A 20903-nucleotide genomic window follows, 5' to 3' on the forward strand; every position below is an offset into this window, starting at 1 on the left:
TTGCCAGTGACAATGAAATCCAGGGAGGTGAGCAGGAATGCCACAATGGGCTGCAGTGGCCTGCTCCCACAGCACTGTTACTTGTGGGGGCAGGAACTACCCCAGCAGTGTGCCTGGCTGAGCAAGTGAGTTACTCTGGCTCGTGCCCCTTCTGTATTGGCAATGCGTAGGAGGTGCATGTGCACCTCCTTAGATTGGCAGTGCACTCCCTGAAAGAACTGGCACTGACACTGCTGGCGACATCTACGGGCAGTCGCCGATCACTGCTGGCTGCCGTTGACACTGCTGGTGGCATCTGCAGGTGGTCACCAATCACTGGTTGATGCACGCAGCCCCCCAGCCGCCACCGCCAATACCTCCACAGCTGCTTGCAGGAGCTCCCTGCTTATCATCACCACCTGCGGGCAGTCTCCATGCCCTCCCCGCCCCCCGCAGCCTCTGGCGGCATGCGTTGTTCACGCCCTCCTGCGATGCTGAGAAAACATGTTTGCTGAGGGGTGGCATGGCTTCTGTGCCTCACCAGGTGAACCAGAATGGTTTAGTGAATGGAGTCTAGGCAACTCAATCATCTCCACTAATTCTGTTTGTGGCAGGGCTGGTAGTGCCACCTGTACTTAAGGTTGCCCACATTTAACAGCCAGGCTTTCTGGTTTCAGGTTCTTTTAAATGTTATCAAACCTAAATCATCCAGCATCGATGGTTCTACATTGGTATCTGGTTCCTGCTGAACTGTTTTGAGTGTCAACCATAACAATGCTCCAGCTGCTTTAGGAGTGAAGCTGAAGAAAATGCACTGTGTTGCCCAGGTTGAAAACACTCCTTACAACTGCATGATTAAGACACTGTGCTTTGAGCGGGGATTAAAATCTGGCAGATAACATCCTGGTGTCAGGGATGTGCCAGTGGCTGTTTCCATTAGGAAACCACCCAAAGCTGATTAAGCTCCAGCCCCTCTCAACCCTGTGGGTTGACTGGCCTAGCCTGTACAGCCACCACCCTGACAAAAAAAATCCCATTGTGTGCTTCAAGCTCAGGCTGTAAGGGCTGACTAGAAGTAATTGCTGGTCCTTACTGCTGTAGGCCTTTTTTGTCTCAAGCACAGGCATCAAGAGATGCAAGACTTAATGTGCTCCTTGCTGACAGCCAGGCAGCCTGAAGAAGGAAAGATTCACACACAAAACAGTTGTCACCTTGGGGTGTGGAGGTACATTGGTGCAAGTTTTCTACAGGAAGACTGGGAGCACCCTCTTTCTCACCTGCCACATCTCGTTGATAATTATTATGAATAGGGAGGCCGCCCTCGAGACTGTTTGGACACAGTCCTGATGGACACCACTGAATCCTGTGGGGTTCATGGGGGGGTGGGGGAGGGCTTTTGGGTCCTGCACAAAATGGTTGCCTCATGGGGCACCCTGAGCCTTACGGGCTAGATGCGTACCTACAAAGCCACCCCTTTACCACACCCCAAGGCTTGCAGATGGTATTCACACATGGTCCCTCTGACGCCTTAGTTAGCTTGGCCTCTGGTCATCGCTGGGCTCTCCATGCCCCCGGCACTGGTTTCCCCACATTGTAGTGCCCACCCTGACTCACGAGACCTCCTCCTTCCCCAATAGCCTCAGCCCGATGTACTGGTCTATAAACAGCAACTAAAATATGAGCCCCTGGGCTATAATGTAATATAAGCAGTTCAGGGTGTGCGCTGTCCCTTTAAATAAGTCAACCCCCACTAAATGCCTTGCAGGCCAGAGTACCGGGTGAGCTCCTGGAGCCCCATTTGCCTTAAGTGCCGCATATCAAGCAGCCACAGCATCTCTGGTGATTCCTTCCTGGAGGCTCCTTCCCCTGGCTGCTGCCAGAGAACTAACCCCTCCTGGTCTCAGCCCTGGGGGTTTATATATGTCCAGGGCCCTGCCTTCTTCTGGTCAGCTGACCAGGTGCAGGTGCAGGCTAATTCCCTTGTTAGCCTGCTGCCATAGTAACCTGCATCTGTGGGGCAGGTTTGCCTCTTAGGGCCCTCTCCCTAGGTAGTTTCTGCTCTTAAAGGAGCAGGCACCTTAGTGCCCAGCAACACACACAATCCACATTTTATCAACTCCTAGTCTTTCACCTTCTGATAGCTATGTCACCAGATCTTTCCAGGTCTATACACATTTTATAAAAATACTTTAAATTAGGTCCTGCCTCCTCTGCCTCACCTCCCAAATACTTCAAAAATCATTTGAAGTTATAGCACCCAGACAGAAATAAACCACTCATTTATGGACTGGGTGATTAAATGTTTCTGAACCCAATTAAAAATACTGTGTCCTAGTCATAATTCAGTTAACATTTACTTTTGTGCTTACTGTTCTGCAGGATAGAAGATGTGTGTGCCTCGACTCTGCTGAAAAAGGCATCGTTCAACGGCAGCGCAACTAGCTGCTATTCACTCCATTCCTTCTGCTACACACTACCAGAACCTGTCTAGAGGAATCACTAGCAGAGGTTTCAAAGTGTATGGGAGACACAGAGGATTTGCTTTGGTTAGCCCTGTGGTTTTCAACATTTTTTAGGCTCAAGGCACCCCTCCGTAACTTTTCTGAATTCAGTACCACTTCATTTTAAAATGCCCCCTCTTAGCTTTCATTTATTTTTAGCAATTTTTCAGTGGCAAAGAACTCAGAAAGACAGCAACAGGTCAGAATGTGTTTGATCCCTGTTTGAAATCATCACACACAAGAGAAAGCATTACAAATTGCTTTCACAGAACATAGCTCAGGGGAAAAATGTTGTGAAGTATTGATTTTACAGAATTCCCCTCTAGTGATAATGAAGCATCTAGATTTTCTTCTAAATTGTTCTGTCCTAATCCAAGAATGTAATGTTTTTTTTAAAACAAAAACAAAACATAAAAAACCTGGAGGGCAGAGGGTGGGAAGAATGCTGTATTGTTACAATCCATAAGCAGAAGAGCGATTGTGGAATCTGCTTTTGAAGATGTAGCAAGTTGATGTTTGTATTAAGAAATGGACCATAATTAAAATGACATCACAAAAATAGGTATGGCCATTACTATTATATAACTTACCCATGTCACACTTTACACTTCCATAGCATTTTCAATCTTTAGAAATCCAAGACATTTACAAAAGGTGGAAAAGTAAATTTTCTCTCATCTGATCAGATTTCCACCAGATCTCAACACTGAGAGGTACATCAAGTTCATCTGTCTCTAATGAAGGGATAATTTCCTTATTTTATATCCCCTATTATGTCATGATTTCAGTGCAGCTTCTGGGATTCAGGTCCCAGATCTAACCTTTTGATCTAACCCCATCATTCACAGGCAGACAAGGTTCTTTGGGTAGATGTGGTATCTTTTATTAGACCAACTAATTGGAAAAAATGTTCTTTGTACATTTTTGGGTACAAACACCCTTCTTCAGGCATACAGAGTCTTACCAACATACACACATACCCACTCCCCAACCATACTCTCCGACACACACCTCCTACACAATATACAAGAGTAAGACTTTATTTTTGAACTACTATGCAATCACCTCTATATATGCTATGCAAACACACATAAATCAGGACAAAAATATTTTTGAAATAAAATTAAAATATATTATAGCACGTAGGAAAGACTTAGCTCAGCTGGACAAGGAGCGGAGCCACCAGGATGCTGTGCTGGAACTGGAGCTCGGCAAAAATGAAATTGCAGTGGATGGGAATACTGTGGTGAAGAAAAAAAGGAAAAAACTGCTGAGCCAGGAGGAGCTGGGACAGGCTCCCATGTCGATGTGGGCACACTTTGTAGCTGGGACCAATTTGCTGCCTGGACCCCTGAAGCCAGGATAAAAAGCCCGGCGGGAACTCAGCAAGGGGGACTGGAAGTAAGGTCCCCGACCAGCCCATAGGGGTCAGATCCAGAACACAGTCCCAGTGCAGGGATGTGGTGGCTGCCCCAGGAAGGGGCTTTCTTAAATAGTCAGAGCCAGAGACAGCCCCATAACTTACCTGAGGAGACTCCGTGGATATCAGATATCTACAGCACAGACTGGATCCCGGCAGGACCAAACAGGGCAAGGACCGATAAACAACTGACCCACGACAAGTATAAAGCCTGAATTGAGAGTGGGACACCTGGGGACAGGACAGCCTGGGATCTGCATGAATTAGGCAAGGTGCGGTAGAGAATACTCAGGTCGAACAACGTTCCGGTCCCACTATCATAGATTTAAAGGGCCAAGACACCCAAAGTGCACATGGTACCAACTCTAGTGGCCCAGAGAATGACAGCTTTGGTTGGCGCTAGGCGGGGTGTAGGGGAGGAGGAGCCCCAAGCAGGAAGGACAACCAGGACAACTGAAGGAAGGTACTAGGAGGGATGAGACAGACCATCTTCCTCCCCATTGAAATAATTTTCCAGCAAAGACATGGCAAGTGAGACCCCCCAGGACACAAACCAAGGTACAACCCATTAACAAGCCTGTTTCTTCCTCAAAGTGATGGCAAAGCCAGAAAACACCACACAAACTCGATGCACAGGTGAACAGCACAGGAGACTACATAGTAGATGCTTGACTTTCAGTGTATGATTTGGAGGTTTTTTTGGTACCAAGATGGCAATTTCCACCCCTTCCCTCCCCAAGAATACTTCTGGGGGCAAGGGGAGGGACTTCTGGTGGCAAAGATCAGTGGTTAGGGGGTGGGACTTCAAGTCCCAAGATGGCAACCAGGGGCCGGGGTAACTGCCAAGGGGCAGGGCTACTGTTGCAGCCCTTGACAACTCACCAAAACTCATTAAGGGGCCCTCCAGCCAAAATAATTGCCCACCCCTGATCTAACTCCACAGTAGATTAAATATTTGTGTTTTGCTTTAACATTGGAGATGCACCAGCAGCTGGTGCATGAGAGAAAAAGAAACAGGAAATTGTGTATTCTATTAAACTTTTCAAAATAAATTGTTATTTTTGTTTTGTGGAAATATCATGTTTTTTTAAAAAAAAACTTTTAGAGGTTTTGCATTTTATATACATTTGTTCAGTTTTACAAATACCCTGAAAATTTTGAATAAGAATACTTAAAAGTTTTGACCAGAATATTTAGCCATCTTCATCCCTTTGAAAGGATCTGACGACATATAGCTTACTTCCTTTTTCAGTAAGGAGTAAAAATTATTTAGTCTTTCATTTTGTATACAATTGCCTTTTACAAGCTATTTTCACATATACCTATATATGCATCACATCCACAGTATGAGTTTTGACTGCAAAATCCACAAGCTTTGTATGTGCATATTCAGTGTGCCTCACAAAGGAACTCTGATCTTGTTTGGCATCCCTGTGCTATACTGTAATAAATATTAAACAATAAGCAATATTTGGTATATCAAAGCAACAGGTCACATTAGAATAGTCTTCTTAGGGTGCAGAAGATAATTATAAAAAAAACTCCTGCTAAACTTAGTAAGAGGTCAGCGGTGGCAATGATTGCAGCCAAATTAATTTCTGGTGTGCATTAATGATTTTTAGTCATGGAACTCTTGCTAGTATCCAGTAATAGAAGCACTGGGGCATAATAAAGGGATTGAAGGTGAGAGGAGAAAAATAGAAAGGAGGCAATTTACTTGTTTTGTTTCTTTTTGCTGTTGATGGGAGTTCTAGTTTGGAGTGTCAGTAACATAAAATAAACAAAAAGATCAGTTTGGCAGTAAGGTGCAACAAGTCAGTGTATTCCCCTTTTCAGTGGAAGGATATAAACTTTTTTGCAGATTTCAGAAACACATTTATCTTGAGGGAAGAAGAGGAAGAATATATGAGTTATTTGTGAAATCTGTGTTCAAACTAGCTAGGGTCTGGCAGGTTTTCTGGAAGTAGTCACTGAGGCCCTAATCCTCCAACAAGTTTTACCCCCCCCCCCGAGCACTTCCCAGGATTCCCATCTTGAACACACTCCAAGTAAGCTGCTCACTTCACTTCATTCAAACCCACTGCATCTGGACATATTTGTCTAATAATGACCTTTTCTGATCCCTAACATATTGAGAATTGTTTTTTAGGATGCAGTGTCTTGTCCATTAAGAACTGGACGTTTCCAAATCTGAATAAGTCATGTGATCAGCAGCTGTTAGATTTATTGGTCCCTCAATTTAGTCTTCTGAATAGGTTCCCTAACAACACAATTGTTAAGTGCTTCTCCTTGGAGTAGCAAAGCATCTTTCCTTGATAGGTACGGTGTACATACAATTTTGAAGGAAATCTGAGATGGACACACATGCGCGCACATACCCCACTCTCTCCATGGATGAGCTGGGGCTGGCACCAAAGCAGCAGCACAAGTGGGAGCATGAACTCGCTGCAACCTTTCCCCCCTCTCCCCCTGCCCCACGCACAGCCCAGAGCCAGCATCTGCCAGCCACATCTGCAGCAGGAGCGCACAGCTGGACTGAGCCAAGTTATTAAGTATGGGGTTCCTCCCCCTGTCACCAGCTATAGCTCAGGGGTCTCCATTCCTCAGCAACGATTGGCACTGCTGTGATCCGGGCACCATGAGGACCCATCAAGGCACACCCCCCTTACACATGCCCCCCCATACACACATGCATAAGTATGCCCCTCCCCTTGCACATGCATACACACACACACGCACAACCTTGCAGCTCCCAGAAGCACTGATGGCAGGGTGGGATAGGACACCATGAAGCCCTGCGGACAGAGAGCTTCCCCTCCCACTTCTGGCAACCATCCGGGGCCACTGTGTTCAGCCCATGCCTCAGCAGTGGTCCCAGTACCAGGACATGAGGCTGCTGGCAGCAGGTGGCCGTATCAGCTCACCTTACACAGCTGCCTGAGCCCTGGCCCTAGACTCCTCCCCTGGCCCAATCCTCACCCCAGGTAGTTTGCTGTCACCAGCCACTGCTCAGAAGCTGGGATGGACAGGTGTAGGCAGGGTGGCACCAAACCTGGACTTTTGCTTCAATTTTCACTCACTGGTCGGTAGAACTGGAGGGTCTATGAAATCCACGACTGTCTCAGGCAAACCAGGACATATTGACACCCTATGGATAGGGGACGTAACAACCATCCAAAATGTCAGGCACAGCTAGAAGAAGAAATGTGCTGCTACATAAATAGGTATATAGGCAACCGTTGATCCTCTGGATCATGGAGTACGTGTTAAAAGGTCCAGTCAGGTGCCTGATGAATCTGCTTGTGGCTGAAAAGCCCAATTCAAGAGTGACACAGCTTGTTACAAGTTTCACAAATACGTGTGTTGTCTGAGTTGGAGTCCAAGTTTACAGCACAGTGCTTCTTTTCTCTTGTTTTGCTTCCATCCACTGGATCAAAGCAGCTTCATATTGTTCTGCACCCAGTGCCAGGTGCTCCCTCCAGATCACAGGAAGAGGCTATGTAAGCACAAGGCCCTGTTGTTAATGTAGATATGCAGATCAGACTGGTTAGGACATTCATGACAGCACTGTACACAGAGACAATTGGTGTTTAATGTACAGCAGTAGTTATTTATTTAAAAATTCCTCTTTTCATGCTTTGTCTTGATATTCCAATAAATCTGTATGGTACAGATATCTTCATTGCACCAAGTTACTTCAGTGTACAAATTAATAAAAGCTACCACAGCTGAGTGCTAAGAATAAATGTTTTCATTTCTTCTACAGGTTTATTTAAGTTTCAAGATTGGCAAAATAACCTGTTTCACACATTCCTGATGATTTTTTGCATTATGCTCAGCAGCCTGCTCACCCTAAGGGACACAACAACATTGTTCACCCTTAATTGAATAACAAGATTACTTTACCTTAATCTGGGTTGACTTCTGATTAAGGTGCTGATTCAGCAAGGTGCTTAAACATATGAATATAGTTCAACCGAAGTCTGTGTGAATATCAAAAAGTAAACACGAGGTTTCTATTACCATTCACAGTTTCATTTACAACCCTGATATTTAGATGGTAATTTATAGTGTTGGGCAATCAGCTGTAAATTGTACTGTATTATCAGGATCCAGGCACATCCTGTAATCATTTTCTCCTAGCACTATGGTGCACATAGCAGTTTACATAAGCACTTATCCTAAAGTTCAGCTTTACAGAGAAACACAATTAACCTCAAAAAGGTCATGTTTATGTGATCACCACCCCTCAGTCACATCGCTCCAAGTGACACCTTAAATTACATAAGGGAGAGTCTAGTTTTATTGACTTTGCACACATTTGATAGCACTTTATGTAGTCAGAGTACTGTTTCCCTTGTGAATTTTCACATATAAATAAAGAGAAAAATATTGTTTAAAAAATGCACAGGAAAGCATGAGTGGGAAAGCCACAAGACTGCCAGCAAGATGCTGTCCCAGATGCTATTCTATGTTAAAAAGCCAAATAACTTTGGATAGATAATGTAGGGCTAATGAACTTGCAGCATCAGAGGCAGAAGTTTTCTCTTCCATTACATAGTTACTGCAGATTGTATCATATCCTAGCAGGGGTAGAGCAAAGGGGGGCGGGGAGAAGGGTTTGGGAGGACTTGCGTAGAAATGTAAGAAAACATCTTGGTATCCCTGCCCCAACAATCTTTGGCTTCTTTACCAAGTCAAACAAGTTTGGCAGCGGTAGCTTCTCTGATGCAGACCCCTGCCCACTAAGACAACAACCACCCCCAATTTCAAAAAAAATCTGGGTGGTGACATCTTTCACTCATTCACGTGGACTGGATATGAAATCCTGGTGACCCAGACAGAAGTCACCCTATATCCCAATCACTTCAGCCACTCTTGTTTTTGAATTTGTAGGCTAACAAGAGTTGGCTAGAGTGATGATGAACATAAATTTTGTTGTTAAAAAGTCAGTGCTGGCAGATCTCATTGGGCACAATTCTAATTAAAGCTTACAGAAGCCTTGCCTGAGTAATGACTGAAGATTGGCCCCATAAATGTAGATGGGAAATTAAAAAAAAAGAAAAGCCAAACTAAGCAAAAAGCCCCAACCCAAATTAACATACGTAAAACCAGATCAAAATGTTTCATCAGGTAAAAAAATTATTTAAAGGCAGCTAACACTAAGAGTGTTACCTTCAAAAATAAGACATACAAAATGTCTTCAAGTATTTGAAACAAGTACACATTAGGTAGTCTACCTCCTTAGCACTATGGGAGCACTTGGGCATACAAAACATTTAGGAACTATATACGCTCAGCTAAAAGCTTTTGGCAGTTAGAATAATAGAAAATTAGGGTTGGAAGGGACCTCAGGAGGTCATCTAATCCAACCCCCTGCTCAAATCACAACCATCCCCCAACTAGATCATCCCAGCCATCCCAGTTCATGCTGTGAAAAGTTTATGCTTTTGCTGAAGATTTCCCTTATTTCATACCCTTCAAAAACATCTTTTCTAAGCAATTCAGAGCCTAGCACAAAAATGCTAAAACCTGATTATTCAATTTTTCAATCATTTTCACTTTGGTCCTTACCCATAAAAGCATATGCCAGCATACTGCCCCACTTCTACTTGGAGCATGTGCAGACACACACATATACCCACATACCCACACCCACATATGTTTAACAGCCAAATTTTTCAAATGGAGTTGCACTAGTTTAGTCAATAGTGATTTTGAAAAAGTTGGAGTTCTGCCTGAGAAAGACAGTCAGATTTGGTCTTATACAGTAGCATAAATAGGGGATAGAGGGAAGCAACTGGGGAAGCAGCCTCAGTGTTGCCTCTGTGCGTCTGGGGAATGGGAACACAAAAAAATCTGTGACCGCAGTACTGTTCTGGGTATCACATGGCTGCTTAGGGTGCAGAACTGGCCAGCTATGCCTGTAGTCTTATGCTCTTAATAAGGAATGTATGTCACATTAGAAATGTGTGCAGGCACACATGAGAAAAGGTGTACCCCTCAAAGAATTTAAGTGAATGCTAAAACTTCCCTTTTGACTTTTTTAGAGAAACGATATAATTAAAAAAACCTCTTGCCTTAAGACAAAAATCTATAATTATAACACAGAACAACAAAGGGCAGCAAAAAACCTCCTCAAAAGTGTTTCCTAGATTATGCTTTAGTACTTGACAAGTGAAGAAAATGGGCTATTAAAAATGTACATGGGTTAAACACGTTCTATTCAGCATTTATTGCTCCTAGCGCTGTTCTTGATATGATTGCTAGTATACTTGTCTAACAAGTACTTTACATAAGGGAGTAGAGTCCCCAAAGAAAGTTTTTGCATTGGCAATATAGCTTCTCACATAACAGGAGAAATACATACATAGGAACAGTACAAGTTTTTAAATATCCTGTTTACAAGTAGGCTTAAAGTAAACTTAGAAAAAGTTTTTTAGCATAATATATGCACAGAATAAGTATTTGCATAATTTAATTACTTATGGCTAATATCAAAGGCCTCACTCTACCTACACTGAGTTAGCAGTTCTTATGGAAGGTTGTCTTAACCAGCATTTTATATCTGCTTCCAGAAACATACCTGTTTCCAATTAATACAAATTGGATCAGGGTTTCTCTCCTTCCACTTTCAGCCTAAGTAGGCACTCAAATTGAGGCCTATGCTGCCATTATTCAGTGTTTACTAAAGAAGCATTAACCACAGTGGTATGTCACATTTTTATAGTGATCCAGTCATCTAATCAATACAACTTCTTGGTGTCTAGCTAGAAGTTAAATGTAAATTAGATGCTTAGCCTAAAAATACAACCTTCCCAGTTGTACCACTTTCCTGTCCCATCCACACAAGTCAAAACCCTATGGATGTTAGCAAACAGGAACAGAAAGTGAACAACAAGTTATCTGTACTGCTTTTACCTGGGAAAACATTTTGCTACAAGGCTTTAAAAATTAGAGGTGTCTTGGGAAACAAGAAGCCAAGCTTCGTCATTTTTATTTCTGGACCACTGTTTTAGCAAGTATCATTTTATGCATGTCATTACCTGTGTTTACACCTTCTAGCACTGTTTCGTAAACAACTGATCATTTGATGTGCAAGTATCATAAGACAGCATAAAGTTTTATACACATGGTTCCACTTGGGTGCCATTCAGTTTGCTCTTGCTTTTGTTCTTAGAAAGAATTTTCTTGTTAAAGATTCGTGTTAGTGTTGCTCCCTTCTTTCGTGTTTCATCAGACACTGGCTGCTGCAAGTAAACAAGATCATTGTGCGATTGGCTCATTCCTGGATCCTTCTGATGGTGTCGGCGACGGAAAAAGAGTTTTGCACTTTTTTTCAGAATTCCACCTGCGTAAGTGAATGACGGGGAAAAAAAAAAATCAGGGAGATTTTAGGTAAGCTTTGTTTTGGACCAAGGCCCAATTGTGTTTTTAAATAGAGTGGTGCAGCTCCAGTTTAAAAACACAAACTGATCTTTAGTGTTTGCATTTAAGCTGCATCCTCTTGCACATCTGGTGCGCAAGATAGCTAGGAAACAAAGAATGGTGTGAGCTAATGTAAAAAATATTAAAAGTTCTACAGGTTAGAGATCAATGCTACATCTGGTTTTGATTTTAGAAATATTTTTTCCACAATACTTAACTATTTGCCAATGCAGGTAATGTACAGGCAAACTCAGCTAGATGCAAACTTTTTCAGTCCATACAAGGTGCATGCTACTGTATTTCTCCCCCTTCTCCCATCTCATCCTTCCCAACATGTACACTAGGGAGTTCTAGCCTCTTAATTAGTGGAAATATACTTATTTGGTTCCCCTCAATCCATGCAAATGTGTCATGCAAACAAACACTCTGACTGAGATTACAGTTATTATACACTTGCATAATAATTATAGTAAACAGTAAAGTCATAGAAGAAACAGTTAATCTACTGTAAGAGCAAAGAAAGGTTCACTGATATTGTTGGGAGTACTAAAGAAGATGCCAGTTTGCTCTTGGTCCTCAAAGAAGGTTGGTGAATGAAAAGGAAGAAAAGCTACTGTAAAGAAATGGATTTAGGAAAAAATATTCTTATTTGTGACCTTCTGAATTCACCCACTTTTTACGGCTAATCTGCAAGTTTTATAGGATTCTCTTCCTTACTTGCTTAGTACCAGTTGGTCTTTCAAGGCCAGAAACACCACTTATGAATGTGCAACATTAACAGTGTGCTGCAACAACCCAGGAGTTATGGGTTCTTTCATTTAATTTAGGTCTCAGTCTTTTAATACAGCTAAGTACAACAGGAAGCACAGCATATGATGAGGAAGAGATAGGCAATGACCGGGAGAACACGTTCAGAAAGAGGGCAGTGGGGGAGGGCAGAGGAAGGAAACTTATTCCACAAACCACACGCAAGAAGTGTTTGCTATATTCGTGTTGATTTTGGCTGAAATATTAAGGGTATAACCAGTTATGCACAAAATAAAGGGGCATTTTAATTCCAAATACAGGCTCACAATGGCATCTGCAAATAATGCCTTTTGATCAATGCTATGTTCAACATACATATACAAGTCAAATAATGTATTCCATGTCAGGGGTTGGCTACCTTTTCAGGCTGCGGGACAGAATGACTCAGTTTGGGTTAGAGGCAGGCTGCACATGAACGGCAGGCACTAGGAACCAGCTGGCACTGGTAGTGTTTTTCCCTGCAGCGGTAGGGGGGGCCTCGGCAGCAGTTGCTTACCCCTGCCACTGCATGGACACATGTCATCTGTGGACACTCCCCTCATGCCCCCTTTGGGGATAAGTGGCAGCAGTGGGTGCTTTCCCTGTGCATCCACTGGGAAAAGCAGTAGTGGCAGCTTGGTTCTAGTGCCCACCCACAATGCACACAGCTTGCCTCTGACCTGAACTGGACAATCTGACTGCTGAAGCCCCATGTCTGTGAAAAGGGTCAAATGGCTCTGCAAGCTGCATCCAACCTGTGGTCTGTATGTTGCCAAACCCTGTTCTAGATGTATCTACCACCTTAGCCAGCTACAGCTAATGTTGCCCAGCAGTTGCCACAATAAAAAGACCCGTCTTTAGTCTGGGCTTACCCTTCTCCATGTTTGGGATCCGTCTCAGGTTCCCTCTCCCAACAAAGAGTCAAGCCATTCTGCTCTGCTCTTAAAGTTCTTAATTCTTTGAAGTGCTTCGTGCATTAAAGTAAGACCTTGAAATCCGGCAGGGGACAGATTTCATAGTGGAATGAGGGACATGGCTGTTACAGTTCCCTGCAAAAACCACCTGAATTTGGCAAAAACTGAAAGTTTTGTGGTTGGCAAGTAGTGTCTCAGTTTGTATATGCTCAGTACATACTCCTTAAGAGTTTGGTAGCTCACTCCAACCCCACTCCAGACTTTTGTCAAGATAGGTTATTGAAGTGACAGGTAATGTTTTTATGTCCCAATCCTGTAAATCTTCCCTCTTCCCCCCGCCTTTTTTTTTTTTGCATTTTTTATAAGGTAGCTTGAGTTGCTTATTAGTTTGAAACTTTTCCCTGGTAGCTATGTCAAACCTGTTACATAGTCATTCCAAATATAACCAGTACCTCAAAGTAACTTCCTGTTCACAACACAGGTTATCAGTAAGCCTTTCATTACAAGAGTGTGGATTGTTTCTGGGAGCTGTTTAACAACAAAAATGTTAAAATTCTGTCTTCAATAAATGAACGTTACTAGCACAATTGAAACTGTGAAGTGAAGTACTAGCATGGAGTTTATACTTTCATAGTTAGTAGGGTCGGAAGGGACCTGAGCAGATCATCAAGTCTGACCCCCTGCCATGGCAGGAAAGAGTACTGGGGTCAAACAACCCCAGCAAGGTGATTGTCAAGCCTTGACTTAAAGACCCCGGTAGGAGCCAGCACCACTTCGCTTGGAAGTCGATTCCAGATCCTAGCTGCCCTGACAGTGAAGTAGCGCCTCCTGATGTCTAATCTGAATTTACCCTCTGCCAGCTTGTGACTGTTATTTCTAGTCACCCCTGTTAGTGCTCAGGGGAACAGTGACTCCCCCAATGCCTGCTGGTCCCCTCTGACTAGTTTGTAACAGGCCACTAGATCCCCCCTCAGCCTTCTCTTGTGGAGGCTGAACAGGTTCGGGTCCTGTAGCCTGTCCTCGTAGGGCTTGCCCTGCTGCCCCCTGATCATGCGAGTGGCCCTCCTCTGGACCCTCTCCATGTTGTCCACATCCCTCTTGAAGTGCGGAGCCCAGAACTGGATGCAGTACTCCAGCTACGGCCTGACCAGTGCCACATAGAGGGGGAGGATCACCTCCTTGGACCTGCTTGAGATGCATACCAAGGTGCGGTTGGCCTTCCTGACTGCATCCCCACACTGCCAGCTCACGTTCATCTTGGCATCAATGACAACACCAAGATCCTTTTCTGTCTCTGCACTGATGAGAAGGGAGTTCCCCAGCCTGTAGGTATGGTGCTTGTTCTTCCTCCCCAGGTGCAGCGCCTTGCACTTGTCAGTGTTGAATCCCATCTTTTTCTCGTCCGCCCACCCCATAACCTGTCTAGGTCTGATTGGATCCTATTCCTCCCTTCTAGTGTGCTCACATCCCCCCCACATCTTGGTGTCATCTGCGAATTTGAACAGGATGCTATTTATCCCCTCGTCCAAGTCACTGATGAAGATGTTGAACAGTGCGGGCCCGAGGACCAAGCCCTGCGAAACCCCAATGCCCACATCCCTCCAGGTCTAAAATGACCCATTCACTACCACTCTGCTGGTGCAGTCCTCCAGCCAGTTGGGGACCCATTTGACTGTGTAGGTGAAGTCCTCCAGTTTCTTAATGAGAACGGGGCAAGAGACAGTGTCGAAGGCCTTCTGAAAGTCCAGAAAGACTATGTCTACTGCTACCCCTGCATCTAAGGATTTGGTGATCTGGTTGTAGAAGGCCACCAGGTTGGTCTGACAGGACCTGCCTCTAATGAACCCGTGTTAGTTGCACCTAAGCATAATCTCCCCTGCTGGCCCCTCGTGGATATGCGCCAGGATAATTCTCTCAAAAAGCTTACCCAGGATCAAGGTAAGACTACCTGGCCTATAGTTCCCTGGGTCCTCCTTTCTCCCATGTTTGAAGATGGGAACCACATTGGCCCTCTTCCAGTCCTCTGGCACCACACCAGAGCACTACTAGTGCTCGTAAAGCCGTGCCAGGGGTCCTGCAGTGACCTTAGCTAATTCCCTCAGCACTCTGGGGTGGAGATCGTCCATCTGGAGATCTGAATACATCCAGTCCCTCCAGAGTTCCCTGACTAGATCCTTACTAACCCTTGGCCTAGGTGGACCTCCCCCAGGGTCTGAGGGGGGCCTGATCTGGTCCCTGCTCAGGAAAATGGAGGCAAAGAAGTTGTTAAATAGGTTAGCTTTGTCGTCTGGTGTGATGACCAGATTTCCTAGAGTGTCTTACAGGGGCCACACATTACCCAGTACTTTCTTTTTGCTCCCTATGTATTTAAAAAAGGACTTCTTGTTGTCCTTGATCCGGGAAGCTAGTCCCAGTTCCATCTCCACTTTGGCCTTCCTGACTGCCCCCCTGCATCCCCAAGCAGCTGCAGTATAGTCCTCCCTGGTGATGGCCCCTCCCTTCCACTGGGTGTACACCTCCCTTTTAGCTAGGAGACATTCCTGGATGCTTTTGGTGAGCCACGGGGGCTTTTGCGCCCTCCTGCTCCCTTTGTTCCACGTTGGGATTACCTCTCTGTGTTTAGAGGATCGTCTCCTTAAGGAGCAGCCACTCTTCTTGGACACCTGGCTCCCCTCCCCTCCCCTCCGGGACCTCAGTGCTTCCCTGACTATTTTCCTTAGCTCATTGAAGTCTGCCCTCCTGAAATCTAGGGCTGCTGCCTTGCTGTAGGCCTTTGCCACCTTGTGCTGGATGGTGAATTCCAGCAGGTGATGATCACTGTTGCCCAGGTCGAGCACCCGCAGCCCCCTCACCAGGTCATCACACGTGGCCAGCACCAGGTCCAACAAGGCGTCTCCCCTGGTGGGGCTGTGCACCTCCTGGGTTAGATGGAGGTCCTGCATTTGGGCTAGGAACCTACGTGAGCGGTCAGACCTGGCTGACTGCTCTTCCCAGAAGATGTCTGGAAAGTTCAGGTCACCCATGATGACCACATCCTTTGACCTAACTACCTCCGTGAGCTGACTTAAAAATTCCTCGTCTAGCTCTTCCCCTTGGTTGGGTGGTCTGTGGTAGACCCCCACTATTAAGTCTCTTTCCCCTCAACTGCCTTGTATTCTAACCCAGAGCACTTCAGTGTGCCCCTCCTCTGACTCTGTGCTACCTCATGAGGATGTGTATTCCTCCTTAATGTAGAGCACCACACCCCCGCCTTTCCTTCCTGTCCTGTCCCTCCTGTACAGCCTATAGCCCTTGATCTTCACCGCCCAGTCATGCGTTGGGTCCCACCACGTTTCAGTGAGCCCCACTATGACTGGGTTGGTGTCAGCTATCAGAAGGGTAAGTTCCTCCTGCTTGTTTCTCATACTATGAGTGTTTGTGTAGAGGCATTTGAGGCCTCCTGTGGATATGTGCGCTGGCCCCCTAATCTCAGCATTGCCCTGGCCCCTGTTGCTTACCTGTGTATATGTTTGGCTTGTTGGTCTAGGTTGACAGTAGGAGAAGCCACACCTAATTTCCAGTACAGCATCATGCAAAGGCTTCTCTGGGCTTTTTTGGTTTATACATTCTCAATAAGTAACAACAACAAATGGCATGAAGATCCTATAGTGATGGGTGCCAGTGCTAGAGATGTGGATGCAAGCTGTTGTGACTGAAAAGCATTGGAAAGTTATCAGTGTAGACCATACTTTATTCTTGTACTAGTCTGAGCTCCATTAGATGGCTGTCATGATTTCTGGGACCCCAGTAAGTCATGCTAAGTTTTCTTCATTTTGAGAACCAGTTTTCCATCTGCTGGAAGTCTGCCAAGAAGGAATAAATGAAAAGGCCACTAATCAGTTCTGCACAAAATAGTTGTCATTTGAAAATTAGATTGCTAGACCTTTGCCTTCAGACCAATTCAGCATGACGTCTCATGTTTTGTATCAGCACCAGCTAAATCTAGGTTGGTGGATCTCCTCCGGGGGGCTTTAAACTAGGCTTGTCGGGGGAAGGGGAAGGGGAAGACGAGGGAGGAGGAAGCCTTGGACTGCTAAACCAAGCAGCACCCACAAGTACAGCTCAGCCTAGACCAACAAGCCAAACATATACACAGGTAAGCAACAGGGGCCAGGGCAATGCTGAGATTAGGGGGCCAGCGCACATATCCACAGGAGGCCTCAAATGCCTCTACACAAACGCTCGTAGTATGAGAAACAAGCAGGAGGAACTTACCCTTCTGCTAGCTGATACCAACCCAGACATAGTGGGGCTCACTGAAACGTGGTGGGACCCAACGCATGACTGGGCGGTGAAGATCAAGGGCTATAGTAGGTATAGTATAGTATGGTAGGGCATGCAGCTGGGAAGGGAGCTGCTCCAGGGCTGGGAGCTTGTGGCGGTGACTGTGTGGTCCAGAGTTGGGGCAGAGCTGCAATTCACTGCCTGTACACCTCTATAGGGGTCTCCATATAAACCAGCCACAGTGATTCAGGCAGGGGCTGCTGGGAAATGGAGTCTGGCCACTGGCCAGATCTGCCATTTTGCCCACCCCTGATATAAGCACTTCTCTAGCAGGTTCAGAAAGCATGTGGCCAACTGCCAGCTGGAGCCTCGCCACCCAACTGAGATCAGTCTGCAGATAAATTAAATTTAGCATGATCAGATCAACTGTTGGAGCTGCTGCCAGATGCATGCAGTGCTCTTAAAGTTTTATGGGACAGATCACAAAGCTTCACATGCTCAGGAGGTTACTGCTGGGTTACCATACTTGGGAGTTACTGAATTGTATTAGGGCAACTGCTTAGAACCAGGCCCGCCTTGCTTCCAGAAAGACAGACAAATAGATGCACTCTGTGTAAGACGTGAACAGTGTGCTTTTAACATCTTATGAGTGAAAAGACGATTTTTGTAGCTTCTGTAATTGACGCTTACGTTAGTCACGGCTTCCAAGAGCTTTTGCCTAACAGTAACCAACACACACAGAGTCAAGTCATTTGCTGTTATGAGATCATATTCTCTCAGATCACAGGCAGATTTTTGGTAGGTTCCTATATGCTACAGGGATGGGTGCTACAGAAATGCAGAGAGATGTCAAGAAATAGCAAGAACCACTCACATCTCTGTATTTGTTATTTTGAATCCAATAATTACTATGGGAGTGGGGCAGGGAGCTCTTCCTTTCTTTATATCCCCATGGTATTTGTACAGGCAACAGATTTACAGTTAAAATGATTTGCCACTATGGTTTACTCTGATAAGAATTCTCAATATAAAATACAAAATAAAATCATTTTTTGAAGGGCAGGGTGACACAGGGAAGAAGAGAACAGGACACAAAGTTTAGCTTAACTTCTACAATAAGCGTCTCAGTAAAGCTACGTTTTCTTTAAAAATATTAATATATTAAAGACAAGGCAAGAAGAACTTACTGTGTAGGCAATTAATTCTGGTTGGCATAGTAGTCCTCTTAAGTTTACAAAGGGAATGGGCAAGAAAGATGAAGTCAGAAAGGTAAGAAGTAAAAAAACGGAAATATGCAAGAGTAAAATAATAGTATGACTTTTTAACCATTAACACTGTATGTGATGCCTAAAAAAAATAGAGAAAACATACACTTGGCAAATGCTCTCTCTCAAAATGACTGCAGAATAGTTTAAAGACCAAAAAGCATGCAAAAGCAAAGCTTCTCTTGAATTATCAAAACTAAAAATGAAAGCAGGTAGGGAGGGGAAGAACGTTTCTGTTTTACTTCACAGAAATAACTATGCTGTCAGACAACAAACATACAAGAGTATGAATCTGTAATGAACCATTTGCTTTGCTTTTCTGCTGAGCACAATACTGACATCCATGCACTATGTAAGAATGTGACAGTTCACCTCAATGATGCACTGTACTTTTTTAGCCTCTGTATTGCATCATGATGCTTCACTGCTTTTCCTTCATAAGAGAGGGTGACATGCTGAGAACTATTATTTTAAATAGACCTTTAAAAAAAACCATTCTCTTTACAAAGCTCTTCCTAGCCATTAGTATGTCAAATCACTCACTCAGCATGAGAGATTCAGGTCAGTGGAAAAAAAAGGCATGGTGTCGGGGGAGGGGGGGGGCGGAACAAGACAGGAAAACCATGACTGAGTTGGAAAAACTCTAAGGCCCCTGGCAGACGTTCACAAACGTAGGCTCCCCCTGCACCAGGAAGTTGAAAGCTTGGTACCTGGCAATCAGCTGATTGTCAGCTTGGCCAGGGACCAAACTGGAGACTGGGACCAGCCCTGGTGTCTCCACGGGCCTGACAATCAGCTGATTTTTGTCTGGGTCCAGTGACTGCACTGGGGTCTGGAACATTTTTATGGCTCATTCCTCATTTTATGGCACCTTAAATCAGGTGTATGCATAGCATCCTGTGCTAGCATGCTGTGATTAACACCTTAATTGCAGAAGGAATATAACATACAGAAGGAGCCTAAGATGCACAGGAGATCTGTTTCAGATATCTCTGTGTTTGGGGGCAGACTTTTTAAATGGTATCTGTAAAGGCCAGGAAAAGAAGGCTTAACATGGGTGGGCTGCACAAGAATTGTGTTAACTCCTAATGTGCAGCTGTTAGACTTGTTTGTCATTAGTTAAGGGGTAGCAAGTGAGGAGTCAATTGAACCAAATGCCCCCAGCACACCTTGTCTTTATTAGTCTCCATTTGACTATCTATATACTTAGAAAACAAGCAGCGAGACTGCTGCATTTCAGTTATCAGCAGTAAGGAGAGGGCAGTGGGCTCACAGGGGAAGACAGGATGTTGAGCCATGGGACCTTTTGGGTCACTTGCAGCCCACAGATACTCAATGGGCACGTTTACATGTGCATATTAATGTAGTGCACTAAACTCTGGTGCTTATTGCACTAGAGTATATTGCTCCTGGGTGAGTATTTGCATGTGCACATGGGATCATAGCACGTTGAGCTGGGTCGAAGCAGCCCTGGCTGGCAAGAGGTCTGGGAGGAGGTCAAGCTGTCAGCCTGGGGCTGCTCCCCCCAGCTCAACATGCTGTGGAGGGGCTGGCTGGGGCACGAGGTTACTTCAGCACGGATCAAGCTGGTAGACAGCCTCCACACTGAAGCACTCTCATGTCCCAGCCTATCTGCATGTGAGCAGCAGCAGGATAAATTAGTTTACTCCAGCCTAATAGAGGTGCATCGTAAACGCATGATGTTAACTGTGTAGCAAATTAGTTTACTGCACAGTAAATGTCTAGTGTAGACATCTGCATTTAAGAAGAAACTATAACAGTTTGTCCCTTATTTAGAGAAAATAATCACAGCCTGTGTTTCACTGTTTTAGTAGTCCTAATGCTTTAGAAAAGGACTAGAAGAAAATAAAAAAGCTAAAAAGGAAGAGAGGGAGAAACTGTTCAAATAGGTAATTTAATGTGTACAAGCAGCACTAAGTGACTCAGGGATATGAGTATACCTTTTGGGGGAGGGGTGTAGAATGGAGAAGTTACATACTTAGGAAAGATGGATAGAGAGAGGAAGGAATAAGTAGTAACTGTGGATTTGTGCCATTGTCACCATCATACACATTGGCTTCCATCACTATAGGTCTAAATGGATAAAACTCAATTTGCATCAAGAAAGTGGCAGTTTGGTCAACAGCCTGATCACACAAACCAGCTGGCTGGACTGGACTGAGAGGAAAATACCCTGTTACTCCTGGTGTGTGTCTTTCCAATCCTTAAAAGAGGCAAAGTGCAGGGTACCTGCATTGTTCATTTTGTGGTTAAGCAGAGGATTCCAGTAGTCAGTGCTATCATTTTGGTGCCTTTAATCAGAACCAAATCCACTCTGAGAAAAAAG

General features: G+C 44.7%; 1 protein-coding gene across 1 annotated transcript in view; it reads right to left on the minus strand.

Annotated features, from left to right (window-relative positions):
* Positions 1 to 7489: 7489 nt before the first annotated feature.
* C2CD2 (C2 calcium dependent domain containing 2) overlaps positions 7490 to 20903 on the minus strand; it is a 66818-nt gene continuing 53404 nt past the window's right edge. Inside the window, exon 14 of the mRNA XM_090061195.1 lies at positions 7490 to 11251. Within this exon, the coding sequence (XP_089917321.1) occupies positions 11025 to 11251 (227 nt within the window). The 3' untranslated portion in view covers positions 7490 to 11024. The remainder of the gene's footprint in view (positions 11252 to 20903) is intronic.

Source organism: Crocodylus siamensis, chromosome 1, assembly GCF_052110815.1.
Source record: "Crocodylus siamensis isolate JL-2025a chromosome 1, ASM5211081v1, whole genome shotgun sequence".
In the NCBI taxonomy this organism is placed as follows: domain Eukaryota; kingdom Metazoa; phylum Chordata; order Crocodylia; family Crocodylidae; genus Crocodylus; species Crocodylus siamensis.